This window comes from Rattus norvegicus, chromosome 17 (genome assembly GCF_036323735.1).
Source record: "Rattus norvegicus strain BN/NHsdMcwi chromosome 17, GRCr8, whole genome shotgun sequence".
Classification (NCBI taxonomy): domain Eukaryota; kingdom Metazoa; phylum Chordata; class Mammalia; order Rodentia; family Muridae; genus Rattus; species Rattus norvegicus.
In genome coordinates this window covers 38,435,946-38,461,314 of record NC_086035.1, presented here as the reverse complement: position 1 = coordinate 38,461,314, position 25,369 = coordinate 38,435,946, and the positions used below count along the sequence as shown (strand labels likewise).

The 25,369-nt window shown below is 41.1% G+C and overlaps 1 protein-coding gene across 1 annotated transcript in view; it reads left to right on the top strand.

Annotated features, from left to right (window-relative positions):
- The first annotated feature begins 3,126 nt into the window (after window positions 1-3,126).
- The window catches only part of Rpl19-ps10 (ribosomal protein L19, pseudogene 10), a 33,617-nt gene continuing 11,374 nt past the window's right edge, over window positions 3,127-25,369 (top strand). Inside the window, exon 1 of the mRNA XM_063276834.1 lies at window positions 3,127-3,216. Coding sequence (XP_063132904.1) covers window positions 3,127-3,216 — 90 coding nt within the window. The remainder of the gene's footprint in view (window positions 3,217-25,369) is intronic.

The following is a 25,369-nucleotide window of genomic DNA, read 5'->3' as shown; positions in this document are numbered from 1 at the left end:
TGTATGTCTATGGGTATCTCTTTTTTTAGGTTAGGGAAGTTTTCTTCTATGATTTTGTTGAAGATATTTACTGGTCCTTTGAGCTGGGAGTCTTCACTCTCTTCTATACCTATTATCCTTAGGTTTGATCTTCTCATTGAGTCCTGGATTTCCTGTATGTTTTGGACCAGTAGCTTTTTCTGCTTTACATTATCTTTGACAGTTGAGTCAATGATTTCTATGGAATCTTCTGCTCCTGAGATTCTCTCTTCCATCTCTTGTATTCTGTTGGTGAAGCTTGTATCTACAGCTCCTTGTCTCTTCTTTTGGTTTTCTATATCCAGGATTGTTTCCATGTGTTCTTTCTTGATTGCTTCTATTTCCATTTTTAATTCCTTCAACTGTTTGATTGTGTTTTCCTGGAATTATTTCAGGGATTTTTGCGATTCCTCTATGTAGGCATTTACTTGTTTATTAATGTTTTCCTGTGCTTCCCTAAGTGTGTTCAGGTCTTTCTTGAAGTCCTCCAGCATCATGATCAAATATGATTTTGAAACTAGATCTTGCTTTTCTGGTGTGTTTGGATATTCCATGTTTGTTTTGGTGGGAGAATTGGGCTCTGATGATGGCATGTAGTCTTGGTTTCTGTTGCTTGGGTTCCTGCGCTTGCCTCTCGCCATCAGATTATCTCTAGTGTTACTTTGTTCTGCTATTTCTGACAGTGGCTAGACTGTCCTATAAGCCTGTGTGTCAGGAGTGCTGTAGACCTGTTTTCCTCTCTTTCAGTCAGTTATGGGGACAGAGTGTTCTGCTTTCGGGCGTGTAGTTTTTCCTCTCTACAGGTCTTCAGCTGTTCCTGTGGGCCTGTGTCTTGAGTTCACCAGGCACCTTTCTTGCAGCAGAAAATTTGGTCTTACCTGTGGTCCCGAGGCTCAGGTTTGCTCGTGGGGTGCTGCCCAGGGGCTCTCTGCAGCAGCAGCAACCAGGAAGACCTGTGCCGCCCCTTCCGGGAGCTTCAGTGCACCAGGGTTCCAGATGGTCTTTGGCTTTTTCCTCTGGCATCCGAGATGTGTGTGCAGGGAGCAGTCTCTTCTGGTTTCCCAGGCTTGTCTGCCTCTCTGAAGGTTTAGCTCTCCCTCCCACGGGATTTGGGTGCAGAGAACTGTTTATCCTGTCTGTTTCCTTCAGGGTCCGGCGGTGTCTCTGACAGGGGTCCTGCCGCTCCTGGGCCCTCCCCCACGGGAGCCTAGAGGCCTTATACAGTTTCCTCTTGGGCCAGGGATGTGGGCAAGGGTGAGCAGTGTTGGTGGTGTCTTGCGCTCTGCAGCCTCAGGAGTGCCCACCTGACCAGGCGGTTGGGTCTCTCTCTCACCGGGTCTGGGAGCAGAGAGCTGCTGCGGGCCGGGATCTGCGGGTGTGGGACTTCCGGTAAACACAGAACGTGCCCGGTCCTAGAGAAATTCTGCTTCCGTGTGTCCCAAGCTCACCAGGCAGCTTTCTTGCAGCAGAAAATTTGGTCTTACCTGTGGTCCCGAGGCTCAAGGTCGCTCGTGGGGTGCTGCCCAGGGGTTCTCTGCAGCGGCAGAAACCAGGAAGACCTGTGCCGCCCCTTCAGGGAGCTTCAGTGCACCAGGGTTCCAGATGGTCTTTGGCTTTTTCCTCTGGCGTCCGAGATGTGTGTGCAGGGAGCAGTCTCTTCTGGTTTCCCAGGCTCGTCTGCCTCTCTGAAGGTTGAGCTCTCCCTCCCATGGGATTTGGGTGCAGAGAACTGTTTATCCGGTCTGTTTCCTTCAGGGTCCGGTGGTGTCTCTGGCAGGGGTCCTGCCGCTCCTGGGCCCTCCCCCACGGGAACCGAGAGGCCTTATACAGTTTCCTCTTGGGCCAGGGATATGGGCAGGGGTGAGCAGTGTTGGTGGTCTCTTCCGCTCTGCAGCCTCAGGAGTGCCCACCTGACCAGGCGGTTGGGTCTCTCTCTCACCGGGTCTGGGAGCAGAGAGCTGCTGCGGGCCGGGATGCGCGGGTGTGTATTCTACCTTTTAAGCAAGGGGTGTCCACCTAAACTGGGATGTGGCACACAGAGATGAATTCAAGGTAGAAAGGACATGGGGGTTGGTCTGTGAGATCCACAGGAGGTGTTGAGAAGGGGGGAAGGAGCCTGCATTAGAGCGTGAGGAATTGAGTCTACTTTAGAAATAGAGAGCTGGTGTTTAACTTTAATGATGTCAGTCAGTGATCACCTGTACATAGGATCTATACCTGAAGAGTGCAACAGAGCTCTGACTTATGATCGTCATCTTTATTTTTTATGGTACAGTTTAAGCCAAAGCTATTGCCAGGAGTATTTTTATATCTTGTAGGTATGCATAAAACCAAAATGATATACCGAATTCATAATTGTACTTCTAATTCCTAAATATTGCAGTATCTTCGGACGGCTCTAAGGAATCCCCAAGTTTTCTGAGTTTGGTCGGAGGAAGCTCACAGGAGAACCAGTTCAGGACTGTACCTGATTAAAGAAAAGGAAACAAGTCTACTCTTGTCACTGAAATCTTGTCATTCCTACTGTCCCTGGAGAGTACAAGGATGCCACAATTCTCTTCTTCATCATTTGTTACATCGACAGGAACATTCCTATACTTTTCCTGTTAAAGAAACTCTTTCTCAGACAAAAACCTCCTCAAATGGGTGAGAATCACTCTGTCCTCTTAAAGTGGTCACCCTGCTATAAAAACTGCCTATCAGGGGCTTCAGGGCTATCATGTCCCCCAGTGCAATTCCATACATGAATCTCTCCATGGACTCAACTTTCAAGTGAGCAAGCACAGTTTCTGAAGCTCAGTGCTCTTTGCAGAGTCTGTAAAATACCTTTATTTCTGTGACTTCTGATGATAAGAATGCCCCTGTTATATGTGCGGGGTTAGGATTGAACATAAAATTTTGCTCATGGCAAGAAGAAAGAGTAGATTTTACTAATTCATTCTAATTCCATACATTATTCTAACATGAAGAATACAAAAATACACAATGATCCCAGAACAGGTGATCTGAACAAGTATGATTCAACTCAGACTTCTTCCTTATTCTTTCAATATTGGTGAGTGAAATAAGGCTAATGTGACAGTGGTGTAAGACACATGTGTAAGGAACATGGCGATTGTAACTTCAGTTCAAAAGGATCTAATCTCTTTTCTGGCCTCCAACGACAGCTGCACACGTGTGATTCAAATATACATTCAGGTACACTTAAGCACACACATAAAAAGTAAGTCTTTTTGTAAAATCATTCCAACAAAAATAGAAAAAAATAGAATTCTTTGTAGAAATAAGTTTAATTTTCAATTAAATGAAATGAACAATATTATATTTTCAAAAAACAAGGCCGTGTAAAATTCAGAACAATTAATCAAATTCAATACCACTCTAATTTACAGAAAAGATAAAAATAAAAAAGAGTAAATGAAGATGTATGCCTAGTATTGATTACATGATTATCAGAAGCAAAACCTATTCTTGGGTTAACAGAAGTGCTCAGGTCCCCGGTGATTACAGCTCAGATGGGACTAGCTTTGGAGGTTTGACTTCTGATGGCCTGACCCAGAAAATGCCAGTGAATGCTGGATAAAGCAGGAACTAATGCAGTCATTACTCAGCAGACCTTAATAACCCAGGAGACCTTAAACTAAATTAATTATTTGTATAGTTGTCAAATTGTGAATTATTTTACAATGATATTATAGAGATTGCACAATTTACCTAATTGAAGAAAATTGTTTTGGAAGCATAATAGCTTCTTTTGCTTCTGAGTGATATTTTGCATAAAAATCTCTAGTCACTTGTAATTGATAATTTTTAAATTCAGCCACTGTTTCAGTCACTGTACATTGCTTTAGCACCTATTTGTGACAGATTATATTTCTGTTTATATTCCGGATGGATTTCAGAAGCACCACACTTCTGAAAGAGTTCAACTCATGTTATCAAAGGCTGGAGCCTGCTCTCTGCTCCCAGACCCTGTGGGAAAGAGACCTCACCGCCTGATCAGGTGGGCACTCCTGAGGCTGCAGAGCGGAAGAGACCACCAACACTGCCCAGCCCTGCCCAAATCCCTGGCCCAAGAGGAAATTGTATAAGGCCTCTGGGCTCCAGTGGGGGAGGGCCCAGGAGCGGCAGGACCCCTGCCTGAGACACCGCCGGAACCTGAAGGAAACAGACCAGATAAACAGTTCTCTGCACCCAAATCCCGTGGGAGGGAGAGCTAAACCTTCAGAGAGGCAGACAAGCCTGGGAAACCAGAAGAGACTGCTCTCTGTACATAAATCTCGGACGCCAGAGGAAAACACCAAAGGCCATCTGGAACCCTGGTACACATAAGCTCCCGGAAGGGGCAGCACAGGTCTTCCTGGTTGCTGCCGCTGCAGAGAGCCCGTGGGCAGCACCCCACGAGCGAACTTGAGCCTCGGGACCACAGGTAAGACCAACTTTTCTGCTGCAAGAAAGCTGCCTGGTGAACTCAAGACACAGGCCCACAGGAACAGCTGAAGACCTGTAGAGAGGAAAAACTACACGCCCGAAAGCAGAACACTCTGTCCCCATAACTGACTGAAAGAGAGGAAAACAGGTCTACAGCACTCCTGACACACAGGCTTATAAGACAGTCTAGCCACTGTCAGAAATAGCAGAACAAAGTAACACTAGAGATAATCTGATGGCGAGAGGCAAGCGCAGGAACCCAAGCAACAGAAACCAAGACTACATGGCATCATCAGAGCCCAATTCTCCCACCAAAACCAACATGGAATATCCAAACACACCGGAAAAGCAAGATCTAGTTTCAAAATCATATTTGATCATGATGCTGGAGGACTTCAATAAAGACGTGAAGAACTGCCTTAGGGAAACACAGGAAAACATTAATAAACAAGTAGAAGCCTTCAGAGAGGAATCGCAAAAATCCCTGAAAGAATCGCAGAAATCCCTGAAAGAATTCCAGGAAAACACAATCAAACAATTGAAGGAATTAAAAATGGAAATAGAAGCAATCAAGAAAGAACACATGGAAACAACCCTGGATATAGAAAACCAAAGAAGAGACAAGGAGCTGTAGATACAAGCCTCACCAACAGAATTCAAGAGATGGAAGAGAGAATCTCAGGAGCAGAAGATTCCATAGAAATCATTGACTCAACTGTCAAAGATAATGTAAAGCAGAAAAAGCTACTGGTCCAAAACATACAGGAAATCCAGGACTCAATGAGAAGATCAAACCTAAGGATAATAGGTATAGAAGAGAGTGAAGACTCCCAGCTCAAAGGACCAGTAAATATCTTCAACAAAATCATAGAAGAAAACTTCCCTAACCTAAAAAAAGAGATACCCATAGGCATACAAGATGCCTACAGAACTCCAAATAGATTGGACCAGAAAAGAAACAACTCCTGTCACATAATAGTCAAAACACCAAATGCACAAAATAAAGAAAGAATATTAAAAGCAGTAAGGGAAAAAGGTCAAGTAACATATAAAGGCAGACCTATCAGAATCACACAAGACTTCTCGCCAGAAACTATGAAGTCCAGAAGATCCTGGACTGATGTCATACAGACCCTAAGAGAACACAAATGCCAGCCCAGGTTACTGTATCCTGCAAAATTCTCAATTAACATAGATGGAGAAACCAAGATATTCCATGACAAAACCAAATTTACACAATATCTTTCTACAAATCCAGCACTACAAAGGATAATAAATGGTAAAGCCCAACGTAAGGAGGCAAGCTATACCCTAGAAGAAGCAAGAAACTAATCGTCTTGGCAACAAAACAAAGAGAAAGAAAGCACACAAACATAACCTCACATCCAAATATGAATAAAACGGGAAGCAATAATCACTATTCCTTAATATCTCTCAACATCAATGGCCTCAACTCCCCAATAAAAAGAAATAGATTAAAAAAGTGGATACGCAACGAGGACCCTGCATTCTGCTGCCTACAGGAAACACACCTCAGAGACAAAGACAGACACTACCTCAGAGTGAAAAGCTGGAAAACAACTTTCCAAGCAAATGGTCAGAAGAAGTAAGCTGGAGTAGCCATTCTAATATCAAATAAAATCAATTTTCAACTAAAAGTCATCAAAAAAGATAAGGAAGGACACTTCATATTCATCAAAGGAAAAATCCACCAAGATGAACTCTCAATCCTAAATATCTATGCCCCAAATACAAGGGCACCTACATATGTAAAAGAAACCTTACTAAAGCTCAAAACACACATTGGACCTCACACAATAATAGTGGGAGATTTCAGCACCCCACTCTCTTCAATGGACTGATCATGGAAACAGAAATTAAACAGAGATGTAGACAGACTAAGAGAAGTCATGAGCCAAATGGACCTAACAGATATTTATAGAACATTCTATCCTAAAGCAAAAGGATATACCTTCTTCTCAGCTCCTCATGGTACTTTCTCCAAAATTGACCATATAATTGGTCAAAAAACGGGCCTCAAGAGGTACAGAAAGATAGAAATAATCCCATGCGTGCTATTGGACCACCACGGCCTAAAACTGGTCTTCAATAACAATCAAGGAAGAATGTCCATATATACTTGGAAATTGAACAATGTTCTACTCAATGATAACCTGGTCAAGGAAGACATAAATAAAGAAATTAAAAACGTTTTAGAATTTAATGAAAATGAAGGTACAACATACCCAAACTTATGGGACACAATGAAAGCTGTGCTAAGAGGAAAACTCATAGCGCTGAGTGCCTGCAGAAAGAAACAGGAAAGAGCATATGTCAGCAGCTTGACAGCACACCTAAAAGCTCTAGAACAAAAAGAAGCAAATACACCCAGGAGGAGTAGAAGGCAGGAAATAATCAAACTCAGAGCTGAAATCAACCAAGTAGAAACAAAAAGGACCATAGAAAGAATCAACAGAACCAAAAGTTGGTTCTTTGAGAAAATCAACAAGATAGATAAACCCTTATCCAGACTAACGAGAGGACACAGAGAGTGCGTCCAAATTAACAAAATCAGAAATGAAAAGGGAGACATAACAACAGATTCAGAGGAAATTCAAAAAATCATCAGATCGTACTATAAAAACCTATATTCAACAAAACTTGAAAATCTTCAGGAAATGGACAATTTCCTAGACAGATACCAGGTACCGAAGTTAAATCAGGAATAGATAAACCAGTTAAACAACCCCATAACTCCTAAGGAAATAGAAGCAGTAATTAAAGGTCTCCCAACCAAAAAGAGCCCAGGTCCAGACGGGTTTAGTGCAGAATTCTATCAGACCTTCATAGAAGACCTCATACCAATATTATCCAAAGTATTCCACAAAATTGAAACAGATGGATCACTACCGAATACCTTCTATGAAGCCACAATTACTCTTATACCTAAACCACACAAAGACACAACAAAGAAAGAGAACTTCAGACCAATTTCCCTTATGAATATCGACGCAAAAATACTCAATAAAATTCTGGCAAACCGAATCCAAGAGCACTTCAAAACAATCATCCACCATGACCAAGTAGGCTTCATCCCAGGCATGCAGGGATGGTTTAATATACGGAAAACCATCAACGTGATCCATTATATAAACAAACTGAAAGAACAAAACCACATGATCATTTCATTAGACGCTGACAAAGCATTTGACAAAATTCAGCACCCCTTCATGATAAAAGTCCTGGAAAGAATAGGAATTCAAGGCCCATACCTGAACATAGTAAAAGCCATATACAGCAAACCAGTTGTTAACATTAAACTAAATGGAGAGAAACTTGAAGCAATCCCACTAAAATCAGGGACTAGACAAGGCTGCCCACTCTCTCCCTACTTATTCAATATAGTTCTTGAAATTCTAGCCAGAGCAATCAGACAACAAAAGGAGGTCAAGGGGATACAGATCAGAAAAGAAGAAGTCAAAATATCACTACTTGCAGATGATATGATAGTATATTTAAGTGATCCCAAAAGTTCCACCAGAGAACTACTAAAGCTGATAAACAACTTCAGCAAAGTGGCTGGGTATAAAATTAACTCAAATAAATCAGTTGCCTTCCTCTATACAAAAGAGAAACAAGCCGAGAAAGAAATTAGGGAAACGACACCCTTCATAATAGACCCAAATAATATAAAGTACCTCGGAGTGACTTTAACAAAGCAAGTAAAAGATCTGTACAATAAGAACTTCAAGACACTGAAGAAGGAAATTGAAGAAGACCTCAGAAGATGGAAAGATCTCCCATGCTCATGGATTGGCAGGATTAATATAGTAAAAATGGCCATTTTACCAAAAGCGATCTACAGATTCAATGCAATCCCCATCAAAATACCAATCCAATTCTTCAAAGAGTTAGACAGAACAATTTGCAAATTCATCTGGAATAACAAAAAACCCAGGATAGCTAAAGCTATCCTCAACAATAAAAGGACTTCAGGGGGAATCACTATCCCTGAACTCAAGCAGTATTACAGAGCAATAGTGATAAAAACTGCATGGTATTGGTACAGAGACAGATAGATAGACCGATGGAATAGAATTGAAGACCCAGAAATGAACCCACACACCTATGGTCACTTGATTTTTGACAAAGGAGCCAAAACCATCCAATGGAAAAAAGATAGCATTTTCAGCAAATGGTGCTGGTTCAACTGGAGGTCAACATGTAGAAGAATGCAGATCGATCCATGCTTATTACCCTGTACAAAGCTTAAGTCCAAGTGGATCAAGGACCTCCACATCAAACCAGACACACTCAAACTAATAGAAGAAAAACTAGGGAAGCATCTGGAACACATGGGCACTGGAAAAAATTTCCTGAACAAAACACCAATGGCTTACGCTCTAAGATCAAGAATCGACAAATGGGATCTCATAAAACTGCAAAGCTTCTGTAAGGCAAAGGACACTGTGGTTAGGACAAAACGGCAACCAACAGATTGGGAAAAGATCTTTACCAATCCTACAACAGATAGAGGCCTTATATCCAAAATATACAAAGAACTCAAGAAGTTAGACCGCAGGGAAACAAATAACCCTATTAAAAAATGGGGCTCAGAGCTAAACAAAGAATTCACAGCTGAGGAATGCCGAATGGCGGAGAAACACCTAAAGAAATGTTCAACATCTTTAGTCATAAGGGAAATGCAAATCAAAACAACCCTGAGATTTCACCTCACACCAGTGAGAATGGCTAAGATCAAAAACTCTGGGGACAACAGATGCTGGCGAGGATGTGGAGAAAGAGGAACACTCACTCCTCCATTGTTGGTGGGATTGCAAACTGGTACAACCATTCTGGAATCAGTCTGGAGGATCCTCAGAAAATTGGACATTGAACTGCCTCAGGATCCAGCTATACCTCTCTTGGGCATATACCCAAAAGATGCCCCAACATATAAAAAAGACACGTGCTCCACTATGTTCATTGCAGCCTTATTTATAATAGCCAGAAGCTGGAAAGAACCCAGATGCCCTTCAACATTGGAATGGATACAGAAAATGTGGTACATCTACACAATGGAATATTACTCAGCTATCAAAAACAACGACTTTATGAAATTCGTAGGCAAATGGTTGGAACTGGAAAATATCATACTGTGTGAGCTAACCCAAACACAGAAAGACATACATGGTATGCACTCACTGATAAGTGGCTATTAGCCCAAATGCTTGAATTACCATAGATGCCTAGAACAAATGAAACTCAAGACAGATGATCAAAATGTGAATGCTTCACTCCTTCTTTAAAAGGGGAACAAGAATACCCTTGGCAGGGAATAGAGAGGCAAAGATTAAAACAGACACAGAAGGAACACCATTCAGAGCCTGCCCCACATGTGGCCCATACATATACAGCCATCCAATTAGACAAGATGAATGCAGCAAAGAAGTGCAGGCCGACAGGAGCCGGATGTATATCGCTCCTGAGAGACACAGCCAGAATACAGCAAATACAGGGGCAAATGCCAGCAGCAAACCACTGAACTGAGAACGGGACCCTTGTTGAAGGAATCAGAGAAAGAACTCGAAGAGCTTGAAGGAGCTCGATACCCCTTATGAACAACAATGCCAATCACCAGAGCTTCCAGGGACTAAGCCACTACCTAAAGACTATACATGGACTGACCCTGGACTCTGACCTCATAGGTAGCAATGAATATTCTAGTAAGATCACCAGTGGAAGGGGAAGCCCTTGGTCCTGCTAAGACTGAACCCCCAGTGAACGTGATTGTTGGGGGGAGGGCAGTAATGGGGGGAGGGTGGGGAGGGGAACACCCATAAAGAAGGGGAGGGGGAGAGATTAGGGGGATGTTTGCCTGGAAACCGGGAAAGGGAATAACACTCGAAATGTAAATAAGAAACACTCAAGTTAATGAAAAAAAAAAAAAAAGAAGAGCACACAGACTGGAAGGAGATACTTGGGTGTGTGTGTGTGTGTGTGTGTGTGTGTGTGTGTGTGTGTGTGTGTGTGTCTCACAACTATTAAAATGCTTTCACAAATATTTTCAATCCTTAAAAAACATTGATTTTTTTCTTGGTTAAGTTCTACTGCTACACAGTAACATCTCTATTGTTTGCTAATGGAATTTAAATGTTTAAATTTTGAAGATGAGAGTTCCATGCACTCCCCTCTTTTCTTTTAATTGTGGCGAGGGATGAGTAATTTGAAATAAAGATAATTGATCAAATGAAAAAAAAAAGCTGGAGCCTGAGACGAACTTAAAGATGTAGAATCACATTTGATTGCTACAAGAATTAGGAACTGTGTAGAAATCTTAATATTTAAATTTGCAAATAAATGGATATGTGCTGTGAATGACTAATTCCATCTCTGGGTGTAATCTTTTATTGTGTCTTTAAATACCCAGCTCATTCTAGTGAATTCTAATTGTCCATTGTAGTATTTAATTTTCTTTGCTTTATTATTTAGTCACATAAATGCAGGGTCAGCATTTGTAATATTCATTTCTATTTTGTAAACCAGAGACAACCATATCTCATGCGAAGTTTATTGATGAAAAGAAAGAACATGTTTTTATACTGTGTGTTACATTTCTAATTTATTTAAATGAAAAGAGGCTGACCTATTCCCTTTAGGTAATCACAAATCATGGTAAAAGTATCTCCTCCTGGGCTCTTATGGTAAAACCCCCAGCCACCAGTTTTTTTTTACCTATTGAACTCTTAGAGTTACTTGGTGTTGTAACCCCAGTGTCCAAAACTGCTGCTTAAAGCTAGATTTTAGAGAAGAAGAATGTGTAGTGTGTCTGAGTGACTTGGAGTCTAAAAAGGCTTAGGGAGGGCAAACACGGAATCCAGAGGCAACACAATAGGCTGACCTTCTCATCAACCCCTCTCCCTCCCCCTTCCTTAACTAAGTCAAGTCAGGAAAAGCCAGAGCAGCACCAGAACAATGAGTGAAAAATGACCCTGCTAGCTGCAGATTTGTAATGCCTTATTACTTAGCCATCCCATCTTATGCATCAAAGAGCACAGAGTAAGGAGACTGTTGCAGAATTGAAGAAGAAAGAGAAGGAGGTGATTTATTGGCAGTTTGGGATCTGGTCACCAGCCTGGAAAACAAGAGCAGATGCATTTGTGTGATTACAAAATGAAATGCCTTTCAAATAACTTAATCTCCAGGAATATTCTAGTATATACATTTGCTTTTAATTCCTCAGGGATAGGCAGCAGAGCATGAGGTCCTTTGTTTACACACCGTGTAAGGATAGAAGACACGGGTCTGGGACTGCACATATGTAGGAGCCAAGAGGATTACGTATTATCCTACTATTGTTTTCTTCACTGCAACCACTTCAATCTACAGGAAAATGAAAACAGAAATGGGGCCCAGGAGATTATTTAAGCACAGGCTGATCACATTAAGGTCTGTATTTCTGATGTTGATAGAGCCCAGAAAGCAGGATTCTTTCTTTAGGATCCATCTCAAACCTTGTGTGGGTATGAAAAGATTTCTGTGGAGGAGAAATTTCCCAAAAGACAGTCATGACTTTTTCTCTCAGAAAACTAGAATTCAGCCAAGCAGACATAAAGTATAAAGTTTCCATTACACTTCAAGTGTTCAAAGCCAAGCATCTTTGGAAGTGTTTATGGTGAGTACTGGATAATAAAGGCTTTAAATGTAGCTGTTCAAACTAAATATGAATTTGGGGAAAGATAGGAAAACTGCTCATCCCTCCCTCAGACTGAGCTTCTCTGGGCCTGGGACAACAGAGATTTAATTTTCCATCTGGCATAAAAGAAACCTGGACCTGCCCCAACTGGATTAGTCAAAGTGCCTCAAACGTGTCATGTCTACAGGGCCCACTTTAGTGCTAGATGAAATAATCCTGGGCCAGTTGTCAAAAGGTTGAGTTTCATCAGGTAGCAGAGGCCATGAAGGTCAGATGTGAAAGCCAGAAGACTTATAGGGTTACAGTGAATCAGGTGAGGTCGGATTATTTTTTCCATTTCAAGAGCTGGGCAGTAAGAGTGAGACAGGATTATTAACAAGAGGGATGAGTATTGGAATTAGAGAAAGGTTTCAAAAGTCTTGCCCAAGAAAAGATAGCTATTAATATCCTCCCTAATGACAGATGAGGAGAGTCAGGCAGAGAGAAAAATGGTTAGGCTAAGAGCACAGGTGTAATGTGGAAAAAACTTGAGTTCCACCCTGTATTATGTTCTGGACCTTAGCATGTTATTCTAGACTTCTAATGGATTGCCCACTCTTTCCCAGATGCCTCAGGGATCAAGTGAGTATCATTATTTAATATATTATGGAAAAGTCCTCATATCTCCTGAACTTCCTGTTTATTTAAAATAAATGTGGACTTTACTATTTCTGTTTTATTCTTTGAGTGTGTTGAAAACTTGAATAAAAGCCAAAACAGATGAGTCAGAAAAATGCATAAAAATGACTACTCCTTCTCTGTACAAGAATATTCATTTAAAGTTAAATACCCACATTTAAAGTTAAACAACCAGGCAGCAGCTCTCTGCTCCCAGACCCCGTGAGAGAGAGACCCAACCGCCTGGTCAGGTGGGCACTCCTGAGGCTGCAGAGCACAAGACACCACCAACACTGCTCACCCTTGCCCACATCCCTGGCCCAAGAGGAAACTGTATAAGGCCTCTGGGCTCCCGTGGGGGAGGGCCCAGGAGCGGCAGGACACCTTCCTGAGACACCACCGGAACCTGAAAGAAACAGACCGGATAAACAGTTCTCTGCACCCAAATCCCGTGGGAGGGAGAGCTAAACCTTCAGAGAGGCAGACAAGCCTGGGAAACCAGAAGAGACTGCTCCCTGCACACACATCTCGGATGCCAGAGGAAAAAGCCAAAGACCATCTGGAACCCTGGTGCACTGAAGCTCCCGGAAGGGGCGGCACAGGTCTTCCTGGTGCTGCCGCTGCAGAGAGCCCCTGGGCAGCACCCCACGAGCGAACCTGAGCCTCGGGACCACAGGTAAGACCAAATTTTCTGCTGCAAGAAAGCTGCCTGGTGAGCTTGGGACACACGGAAGCAGAATTTCTCTAGGACCGGGCACGTTCTGTGTTTACCGGAAGTCCCACACCCGCGGATCCCGGCCCGCAGCAGCTCTCTGCTCCCAGACCCGGTGAGAGAGAGACCCAACCGCCTGGTCAGGTGGGCACTCTTGAGGCTGCAGAGCGGAAGAGACCACCAACACTGCTCACCCCTGCCCACATCCCTGGCCCAAGAGGAAACTGTATAAGGCCTCTGGGCTCCCGTGAGGGAGGGCCCAGGAGCGGCAGGACACCTGCCTGAGACACCACTGGAACCTGAAAGAAACAGACCAGATAAACAGTTCTCTGCACCCAAATCCCATGGGAGGGAGAGCTAAACCTTCAGAGAGGCAGACAAGCCTGGGAAACCAGAAGAGACTGCTCCCTGCACACACATCTCGGATGCCAGAGGAAAAAGCCAAAGACCATCTGGAACCCTGGTGCACTGAAGCTCCCAGAAGGGGCGGCACAGGTGTTCCTGGTGCTGCCGCTGAAGAGAGCCCCTGGGCAGCACCCCACGAGCGAATCTGAGCCTCGGGACCACAGGTAAGACCAAATTTTCTGCTGCAAGAAAGCTGCCTGGTGAACTCAAGACACAGGCCCAAAGGAACAGCTGAAGACCTGTAGAGAGGAAAAACTACACGCCCGAAAGCAGAACACTCTGTCCCCATAACTGACTGAAAGAGAGGAAAACAGGTCTACAGCACTCCTGACACACAGGCTTATAGGACAGTCTAGCCACTGTCAGAAATAGCAGAACAAAGTAACACTAGAGATAATCTGATGGCGAGAGGCAAGCGCAGGATCCCAAGCAACAGAAACCAAGACTACATGCCATCATCGGAGCCCAATTCTCCCACCAAAACAAACATGGAATATCCAAACACACCAGAAAAGCAAGATCTAGTTTCAAAATCATATTTGATCATGATGCTTGAGGACTTCAAGAAAGACATGAACACACTTAGGGAAACACAGGAAAACATTAATAAACAAGTAGAAGCCTACAGAGAGGAATCGCAAAAATCCCTGAAAGAATTCCAGGAAAACACAATCAAACAATTGAAGGAATTAAAAATTGAAATAGAAGCAATCAAGAAAGAACACATGGAAACAACCCTGGATATAGAAAACCAAAAGAAGAGACAAGGAGCTGTAGATACAAGCTTCACCAACAGAATACAAGAGATGGAAGAGAGAATCTCAGGAGCAGAAGATTCCATAGAAATCATTGACTCAACTGTCAAAGATAATGTAAAGCGGAAAAAGCTACTGGTCCAAAACATACAGGAAATCCAGGACTCAATGAGAAGATCAAACCTAAGGATAATAGGTATAGAAGAGAGTGAAGACTCCCAGCTCAAAGGACCAGTAAATATCTTCAACAAAATCATAGAAGAAAACTTCCCTAACCTAAAAAAAGAGATACCCATAGACATACAAGAAGCCTACAGAACTCCAAATAGATTGGACCAGAAAAGAAACACCTCCCGTCACATAATTGTCAAAACACCAAACGCACAAAATAAAGAAAGAATATTAAAAGCAGTAAGGGAAAAAGGTCAAGTAACATATAAAGGGAGACCTATCAGAATCACACCAGACTTCTCGCCAGAAACTATGAAGGCCAGAAGATCCTGGACTGATGTCATACAGACCCTAAGAGAACACAAAGGCCAGCCCAGGTTACTGTATCCAGCAAAACTCTCAATTAACATTGATGGAGAAACCAAGATATTCCATGACAAAACCAAATTTACACAATATCTTTCTACAAATCCAGCACTACAAAGGATAATAAATGGTAAAGTCCAACATAAGGAGGCAAGCTATACCCTAGAAGAAGCAAGAAACTAATCGTCTTGGCAACAAAACAAAGAGAATGAAAGCACACAAACATAACCTCACATCCAAATATGAATATAAAGGGAAACAATAATCACTATTCCTTAATATCTATCAATATCAATGGCCTCAACTCCCCAATAAAAAGACATAGATTAACAAACTGGATACGCAACGAGGACCCTGCATTTTGCTGCCTACAGGAAACACACCTCAGAGACAAAGACAGACACTACCTCAGAGTGAAAGGCTGGAAAACAACTTTCCAAGCAAATGGTCAGAAGAAGCAAGCTGGAGTAGCCATTCTAATATCAAATAAAATCAATTTCCAACTAAAAGTCATCAAAAAAGATAAGGAAGGACACTTCATATTCATCAAAGGAAAAATCAACCAAGATGAACTCTCAATCCTAAATATCTATGCCCCAAATACAAGGGCACCTACATACGTAAAAGAAACCTTACTAAAGCTCAAAACACACATTGCACCTCACACAATAATAGTGGGAGATTTCAACACCCCACTCTCATCAATGGACAGATCATGGAAACAGAAATTAAACAGTGATGTAGACAGACTAAGAGAAGTCATGAGCCAAATGGACTTAACGGATATTTATAGAACATTCTATCCTAAAGCAAAAGGATATACCTTCTTCTCAGCTCCTCATGGTACTTTCTCCAAAATTGACCATATAATTGGTCAAAAAACGGGCCTCAACAGGTACAGAAAGATAGAAATAATCCCATGCGTGCTATCGGACCACCACGGCCTAAAACTGGTCTTCAAAAACAATAAGGGAAGAATGCCCACATATACGTGGAAATTGAACAATGCTCTACTCAATGATAACCTGGTCAAGGAAGAAATAAAGAAAGAAATTAAAAACTTTTTAGAATTTAATGAAAATGAAGATACAACATACTCAAACTTATGGGACACAATGAAAGCTGTGCTAAGAGGAAAACTCATAGCGCTGAGTGCCTGCAGAAAGAAACAGGAAAGAGCATATGTCAGCAGCTTGACAGCACACCTAAAAGCTCTAGAACAAAAAGAAGCAAATACACCCAGGAGGAGTAGAAGGCAGGAAATAATCAAACTCAGAGCTGAAATCAACCAAGTAGAAACAAAAAGGACCATAGAAAGAATCAACAGAACCAAAAGTTGGTTCTTTGAGAAAATCAACAAGATAGATAAACCCTTAGCCAGACTAACGAGAGGACACAGAGAGTGCATCCAAATTAACAAAATCAGAAATGAAAAGGGAGACATAACTACAGATTCAGAGGAAATTCAATAAATCATCAGATCTTTCTATAAAAACCTATATTCAACAAAACTTGAAAATCTTCAGGAAATGGACAATTTCCTAGACAGATACCAGGTACCGAAGTTAAATCAGGAATAGATAAACCAGTTAAACAACCCCATAACTCCTAAGGAAATAGAAGCAGTCATTAAAGGTCTCCCAACCAAAAAGAGCCCAGGTCCAGACGGGTTTAGTGCAGAATTCTATCAAACCTTCATAGAAGACCTCATACCAATATTATCCAAACTATTCCACAAAATTGAAACAGATGGAGCCCTACCGAATTCCTTCTACGAAGCCACAATTACTCTTATACCTAAACCACACAAAGACACAACAAAGAAAGAGAACTTCAGACCAATTTCCCTTATGAATATCGACGCAAAAATACTCAATAAAATTCTGGCAAACCGAATTCAAGAGCACATCAAAACAATCATCCACCATGATCAAGTAGGCTTCATCCCAGGCATGCAGGGATGGTTTAATATACGGAAAACTATCAACGTGATCCATTATAAAAACAAACTGAAAGAACAAAACCACATGATCATTTCATTAGACGCTGAGAAAGCATTTGACAAAATTCAACACCCCTTCATGATAAAAGTCCTGGAAAGAATAGGAATTCAAGCCCCATACCTAAACATAGTAAAAGCCATATACAGCAAACCAGTTGCTAACATTAAACTAAATGGAGAGAAACTTGAAGCAATCCCACTAAAATCAGGGACTAGACAAGGCTGCCCACTCTCTCCCTACTCATTCAATATAGTTCTTCAAGTTCTAGCCAGAGCAATCAGACAACAAAAGGAGATCAAAGGGATACAGATCGGAAAAGAAGAGGTCAAAATATCACTATTTGCAGATGACATGATAGTATATTTAAGTGATCCCAAAAGTTCCACCAGAGAACTACTAAAGCTGATAAACAACTTCAGCAAAGTGGCTGGGTATAAAATTAACTCAAATAAATCAGTTGCCTTCCTCTATACAAAAGAGAAACAAGCCAAGAAAGAAATTAGGGAAACGACACACTTCATAATAGACCCAAATAATATAAAGTACCTCGGTGTGACTTTAACCAAGCAAGTAAAAGATCTGTACAATAAGAACTTCAAGACACTGAGGAAAGAAATTGAAGAAGACCTCAGAAGATGGAAAGATCTCCCATGCTCATGGATTGGCAGGATTAATATAGTAAAAATGGCCATTTTACCAAAAGCAATCTACAGATTCAATGCAATCCCCATCAAAATACCAATCCAATTCTTCAAAGAGTTAGACAGAACAATTTGCAAATTCATCTGGAATAACAAAAAACCCAGGATAGCTAAAGCTATCCTCAACAATAAAAGGACTTCAGGGGGAATCACTATCCCTGAACTCAAGCAGTATTACAGAGCAATAGTGATAAAAACAGCATGGTATTGGTACAGAGACAGACAGATAGACCAATGGAATAGAATTGAAGACCCAGAAATGAACCCACACACCTATGGTCACTTGATTTTTGACAAAGGAGCCAAAACCATCCACTGGAAAAAAGATAGCATTTTCAGCAAATGGTGCTGGTTCAACTGGAGGGCAACATGTAGAAGAATGCAGATCGGTCCATGCTTATTACCCTGTACAAAGCTTAAGTCCAAGTGGATCAAGGACCTCCACATCAAACCAGACACACTCAAACTAATAGAAGAAAAACTAGGGAAGCATCTGGAACACATGGGCACTGGAAAAAATTTCCTGAACAAAACACCAATGGCTTATGCTCTAAGATCAGGAATCGACAAATGGGATCTCATAAAACTGCAAAGCTTCTGTAAGGCAAAGGACACTGTGGTTAGGACAAAACGGCAACCAACAGATTGGGAAAAGATCTTTACCAATCCTACAACAGATAGAGGCCTTATTTCCAAAATATACAAAGAACTCAAGAAGTTAGACCGCAGGGAAACAAATAACCCTATTAAAAAATGGGGTTCAGAGCTAAACAAAGAATTCACAGCTGAGGAATACCGAATGGCTGAGAAACACCTAAAGAAATGTTCAACATCTTTAGTCATAAGGGAAATGCAAATCAAAACAACCCTGAGATTCCACCTCACACCAGTGATATTGGCTAAGATCAAAAACTCAGGTGACAGCAGATGCTGGCGAGGATGTGGAGAAAGAGGAACACTCCTCCATTGTTGGTGGGATTGCAGACTGGTACAACCATTCTGGGAATCAGTCTGGAGGTTCCTCAGAAAATTGGACATTGAACTGCCTGAGGATCCAGCTATACCTCTCTTGGGCATATACCCAAAAGATGCCTCAACATATAAAAGAGACACGTGCTCCACTATGTTCATCGCAGCCTTATTTATAATAGCCAGAAAATGGAAAGAACCCAGATGCCCTCAACAGAGGAATGGATACAGAAAATGTGGTACATCTACACAATGGAATATTACTCAGCTATCAAAAACAACGAGTTTATGAAATTCGTAGGCAAATGGTTGGAACTGGAAAATATCATCCTGCGTGAGCTAACCCAATCACAGAAAGACATACATGGTATGCACTCATTGATAAATGGCTGTTAGCCCAAATGCTTGAATTACCCTAGATCCCTAGAACAAACGAAACTCAAGACAGATGATCAAAATGTGAATGCTTCACTCCTTCTTTAAATGAGGAAAAAGAATACCCTTGGCAGGGAAGGGAGAGGCAAAGATTAAAACAGAGACTGAAGGAACACCCATTCAGAGCCTGCCCCACATTTGGCCCATACATATACAGCCACCCAATTAGACAAGATGGATGAAGCAAAGAAGTGCAGACCGACAGGAGCCGGATGTAGATCGCTCCTGAGAGACACAGCCAGAATACAGCAAATACAGAGGAGAATGCCAGCAGCAAACCACTGAACTGAGAATAGGTCCCCTATTGAAGGAATCAGAGAAAGAACTGGAAGAGCTTGAAGGGGCTCGAGACCCCAAAAGTACAACAATGCCAAGCAACCAGAGCTTCCAGGGACTAAGCCACTACCTAAAGACTATACATGGACTGACCCTGGACTCTGACCCCATAGGTAGCAATGAATATCCTAGTAAGAGCACCAGTGGAAGGGGAAGCCCTGGGTCCTGCTAAGACTGAACCCCCAGTGAACTAGTCTATGGGGGGAGGGCGGTAATGGGGGGAGGGTTTGGAGGGGAACACCCATAAGGAAGGGGAGGGGGGAGGGGGATGTTTGCCCGGAAACCGGGAAAGGGAATAACACTCGAAATGTATATAAGAAATACTCAAGTTAATAAAAAAAAAAGAGGTAAAGAAGATAAATTTGTTTGCTGATCATTTTTCGGTTTAATAATTTATAATTCACATTATGCTACTATTTATTTCTAACAGTCATGTCTTTAACCTATTAATTTCTTAAGATTCTCAAGAAAATTATAGTGGTTCTAACCAGATTAAATTTATATGTATATTCCTTACCTTAAAACTGTCTTTTTGAGTAATTAAATATATAAAATTTGGAAATAAAAAAAAAAGTTAAACAACCAGAAATTAGGTAGTTAGGAAACACTTTCTTGATATCTATAAAATTATCATAAAAATAAGAATGCATGTTTCTTGTGTTGTGTCTGTCAGCCATACTCTTTCTTCCATAACACATCCATTGAAGTCCAGTTATTATTTGTTAGATGTACAAATAATTAAATGAGTGTATAAGTGGGTGTGGTGTGGGGAAGGGGAATCTACTGTTGGCAGCTCCCTGATGAAAAATGATTCCCTGAGCTAATGTAACTACTACTTTTGTTTAATTAAGAATGAGGGTATTTCATTGGTTTTTTTTTTTTTGTTAAATTTTATTTTATTCTCCATCTTTATTAAATTGGGTATTTCTTATTTACATTTCAAATGTTATTCCATTTCCCGGTTTCCAGGGCAACATCTCACTAACCCCTCTCCCTCCCCTTCTAGGTAGGTGTTCTCCTCCCCAACCTCCCCCCATTACTGAGCTCCCCCCAACAATCCCATTCACTGGGGATGCACCCTTGTTAGGTCCAAGGGCTTCCCTTTCCATTGGTGCCCCTACTAGACTATTCATTGCTACCTATGCAGTTGGAGCCCAGGGTCAGTCCTTGTATAGTCTTTGGGTACTGGCTTAGCCCCTGGAAGCTCTGGTTGGTTGGCATTGTTCTTCATATGGGGTCTCAAGCCCCTTCAGCTCTTTCAGTCCTTTCTCTGATTCCTTCAACTGGGGTCCCGTTCTCAGTACAATGGTATGTTGCTGGCATTCGCCTATGTATTTGCCATATTCTGGCCGTGTCTCTCAGGAGAAATCTACATCCAGTTCCTGTCAGCCTGAACATTTTTGCTTCATCCATCTTATCTAGTTTGGTAGCTGTATATGTATGAGCCACATGTGGGACATGCTCTGAATGAGTGTTCCTTCAGCCTCTGTTCTAAACTTTGCTTCCCTATCCCCTCCTAAGGGTATTCTTGTTCCCCTTTTAAAGAAGAAGTGAAGCATCCGCATTTTGATCAACCTTCTTGAGTTTCATGTGTTCTAGGCATCTAGGGTAATTCAAGCATTTGGGCTAATAGCCACTTATCAATGAGTGCATAACATGTGTGTTTTTCTCTGATTGGGTCACAGATATTGGGTCACTCAGGATATTTTCCAGTTCCATTCATTTGTTTATGAATTTCATAAAGTCATTGTTTTTGATAGCTGAATAGTATTACATTGTGTAGATGTACCACATTTTCTGTATCCATTCCTCCATTGAAGGGCATCTGGGTTATTTCCAGCTTCTGGCTATTATAAATAAGGCTGGTATGAACATAGTGGAGCATGTGTCTTTGTTATATGTTGGGGCATCTTTTTGGTATATGCCCAAGAGAGGTATAGCTGTGTCCTCAGGTAGTTCAATGTCCAATTTTCTGAGGAGCCTCCAGAATGATTTCCAGAATGGTTGTACCAGTCTACAATCCCACCAACAATGGAGGAGTGTTCCTCTTTCTCCACATCCTCGCCAGCATCTGCTGTCACTGGAGTTTTTGATCTTAGCCATTCTCACTGGTGTCAGGTGAAATTTCAGGGTTGTTTTGATTTGCATTTACCTTATGACTAAAGATGTTGAACATTTCTTTAGGTGTTTCTCAGCCATTCGGCATTCCTCAGCTGAGAATTCTTTGTTTAGCTCTGAACCCCATTTTTAATAGGGTTATTTGTCTCCCTGCTGTCCAGCTTTGTGAGTTCTTTGTGTATTTTGGATATAAGCCCTCTATCAGTTGTAGGATTTGTAAAGATCTTTTCCCAAGAAGTTTGTTGCCGTTTTGTCCTAACAACAGTTTCCTTTGCCTTACAGAAGCTTTGTAACTTCATGAGATCCCATTTGTCGATTCTTGATCTTAGAGCATAAGCCATTGGTATTTTGTTCAGGAAATTTTCTCCAGTGACCATGTGTTCGAGATTCTTCCCCACTTTTTCTTCTATTAGTTTGAGTGTATCTGGTTTGATGTGGAGGTTCTTGATCCACTTGGACTTAAGATTTGTACAGGGTGATAAGAATGGATCGATCTGCAATCTTCTACATGCTGACCTCCAGTTGAACCAGCAGCATTTGCTGAAAATGCTATCTTTTTTCCACTGGATGGTTTTGGCTCCTTTGTCAAAAATCAAATGACCATAGGTGTGTGGGTTCATTTCTGGGTCTTCGATTCTATTCCACTGGTATATCTGCCTGTCTCTGTACAAATACCATATAGTTTTTTATCACTATTGCTCTGTAATACTGTTTGAGGTCAGGGATAATGAGGGTATTTCTTTCTTTTTTTTTTAAATGAGGGTATTTCTTAAAGGAAAGGTTTTTTTTTTTTGGCTTTTCAACTAGGACTTTTAACCTATTAAATATTTGCTTCATTAATTCAAGACAATTTAATTAATATGTTAATTTTTAATTTATAAATTCTTACATAATCATTTCCTTTTAATTTAGCACATCTAACATGTGTGGAAAATGTATAGAGAACATAAAATGGATACTATATGGAGCTATAGTACTTAATAATAAGAAATGCTTAAATGATAGTTATTTTTAAAGAAATAATAAATATCTAAATATAGAGGTAAGCAACATAAATAATGACAAATAATATAAACAATTAAAAACATAAAACATATGATAACCATATGTTCATTACATGCAGATAACTGACCTGGTAGATTTCCTTCTGGTTGTTTTCATAGGAAATGAAAAGCACGCATTATATTTATGAGTATGTGACTAAGGCCTTTTTATTCTAAATTGTAAAACAATGTTGACAAGGGGAAGACAATTTTAAGAATGGACCTTTGGCAGGTTTCTAATCTAATGGGTAGCAAAAGGGATGATGAAACACCAGCAGGCATTTTCCTGTCATTTTACAGCTCTTCCATAAGCCTTGGGCCTTTAATCATACTCCTTATGTAGGCTTGGGAAATTGGGAATCCCCATGCTTCTGGGCATAGCTTATGATGAAAAGTCTTCATGCCTCCAAAGCAGCCAGTGTTTAGACTTCTAGGCCTATGGCATCAGATGCTTTTGGTCCTAAAGATCTCACAGACCTCTGAAAGTCTCACATGGACAATGGTCTACAGTTACTCTTTCTTGGTCTTTATAGACTTCTATCTTTTCTGAGCCTCAGTTCTCTATCCATTGTTCCTGCCCTTTGCCAATCTCCAATTGTCCCACTGCATCTTCTACAGATGTCAGATGGCTGCTCTGTCATGACAACAGCTTGGCCTGCTGTCTGTGGAGCTGTCATTAGCACTAATGCTCTCTTGCTTCAAGCACTGTCACCACTTGGCTATCACTTGTACTTCATTCTCTTGTTACCAGCTCAGCTTAAGCTGTGAAAGTCAGCAGGAAAAAGGCACCTGAGAGAAATACTTCACTGTGCTCTACACTGCAATACTAATGGAAGCAGGACAAGAGGACACTTCCCTTTTGTTAATGAAGAAAGCCTGAATAACCTATTATATATAGGGAGAAAGGGGTATTTACACCAATCTCAGGAATGCATGCACTCAGTTGACGGTTCATATTTGTAGCAATCATGGAAAATTTTGCGTGCCAAAGAAGGTTTGTATTTCTACAATCCACAGCAAACCTCAGGGAATTGAAGGTTTGTTTGCAACAGTCTCAACAATGTCCCTTTAGCACTAATCAAAACAGTCCCTAGGCTTCTGGAGGAAGTGCTCCTTCTGTCCTTTATGGAAATGGTTGCAGAGTCATTTAGAGTTCATTGAGTCTTGTGATAGTCAGAAGTTTGCTATGAACTGTCTGAGTAGTCTCATTTATGACAACACTTTTGGAGTCAGAATAATCAGTTGTGATTTTTGTGAGTTTTCTCAAAGCATCTCTGTAGGGTGTTCCAAATGATCTGTGTATAGGAGAGTCTGCTCTTCTGTTTGCTCAAAAGAGTCAAAGAAGAAAAAAGAAGTCTAGTCAGGTAATCCAATTCCCCTTTATCCACCTTCTTTGCCCATTAACTGGAGAATAAACATGAAAGGCATGCTTCCAGAATGACTACCTCCCATCACATGCCACCTAACATGATAATACAGACAGGAAGCCAAAAGCTGTCATATGAGTGCTGACGTGTAAGTTGGGGAGGGCTCAGTTTTCTTTATGGGGACTGGCAACTGGGAGATTGCTCATGTTCCATTGAGTATGTAGGGAACAAAAATTGGACTTGTGATTTGTTTGGGAGGAAATGTCACAAGGGTAAGGAAGGCAGACTTGTTGAAGACTGAAAAGTGAATATGACTGGGGTTCATTAAGTGAAATTCCAAAATAATTAATAAAAGTATTAGGTTGGAAAAAATGAGCAGCTTGAAGAGCAGTATGTTTAACAGTAGTAGTCTTTATTAAATGTACAGATGTTTAAGTATGCTTAACATCTGCCCTGTTCCCTAGGGTGTTCCCTAGAGAAAGATGACTTTCCTTTATTTAGTTCCCATACACACATGTGAAATTTTGTGTTGGCCCTTTTTATTCATACAATAAAAAAATTCAGCATTGCTTCAAGTGTGTGTTTTATCATGTGAATATTTTCTGTGAAACAAACACTTTGAAATTTTATAAACATAGAAAGTGAGTTATTGACTAACCAAATATTTTTCCCTCTTTGCACAGCGATAGTGAGGCTGGGAAACTAGTTCCTTTGTACGATCACGTGCTATAATCTGCATAGCTTGCACTATGTGACAAAGATGTTCTAAAACAGACTGTAGAGCAGCCATGTTCTTCTCCATACTCTATCTCCTATCCTGTCCCTCTTCTTTCCTTTCCTAGAAAGGTGACAGACATTTCCTGGCAAGGCAATTGCTCTTCCTTCTGGAATTTTTGGCAAAGAGAAGGGCATGTACCTGTGAATAACCATGAGTAAGAATCTAAATTAGAACTGAAGTTGTCTTAATAACCTCATGGCTTTCCTCAAAATAAACTACTTAAAGATACCATAAATACACACACAAACCAGCTCTGCTTCTTGCCTCACTCATCCATTTGCTTTGAATGTCACTTTCTTCCACAGACATACATGTTCTGTGTTAAAGTCACCAGAATCACCTTTCCATGTTTAAGAGTGTGCCACTGAGATCTATGTATGGACACATCCCATCCTCTGTAATATTGTT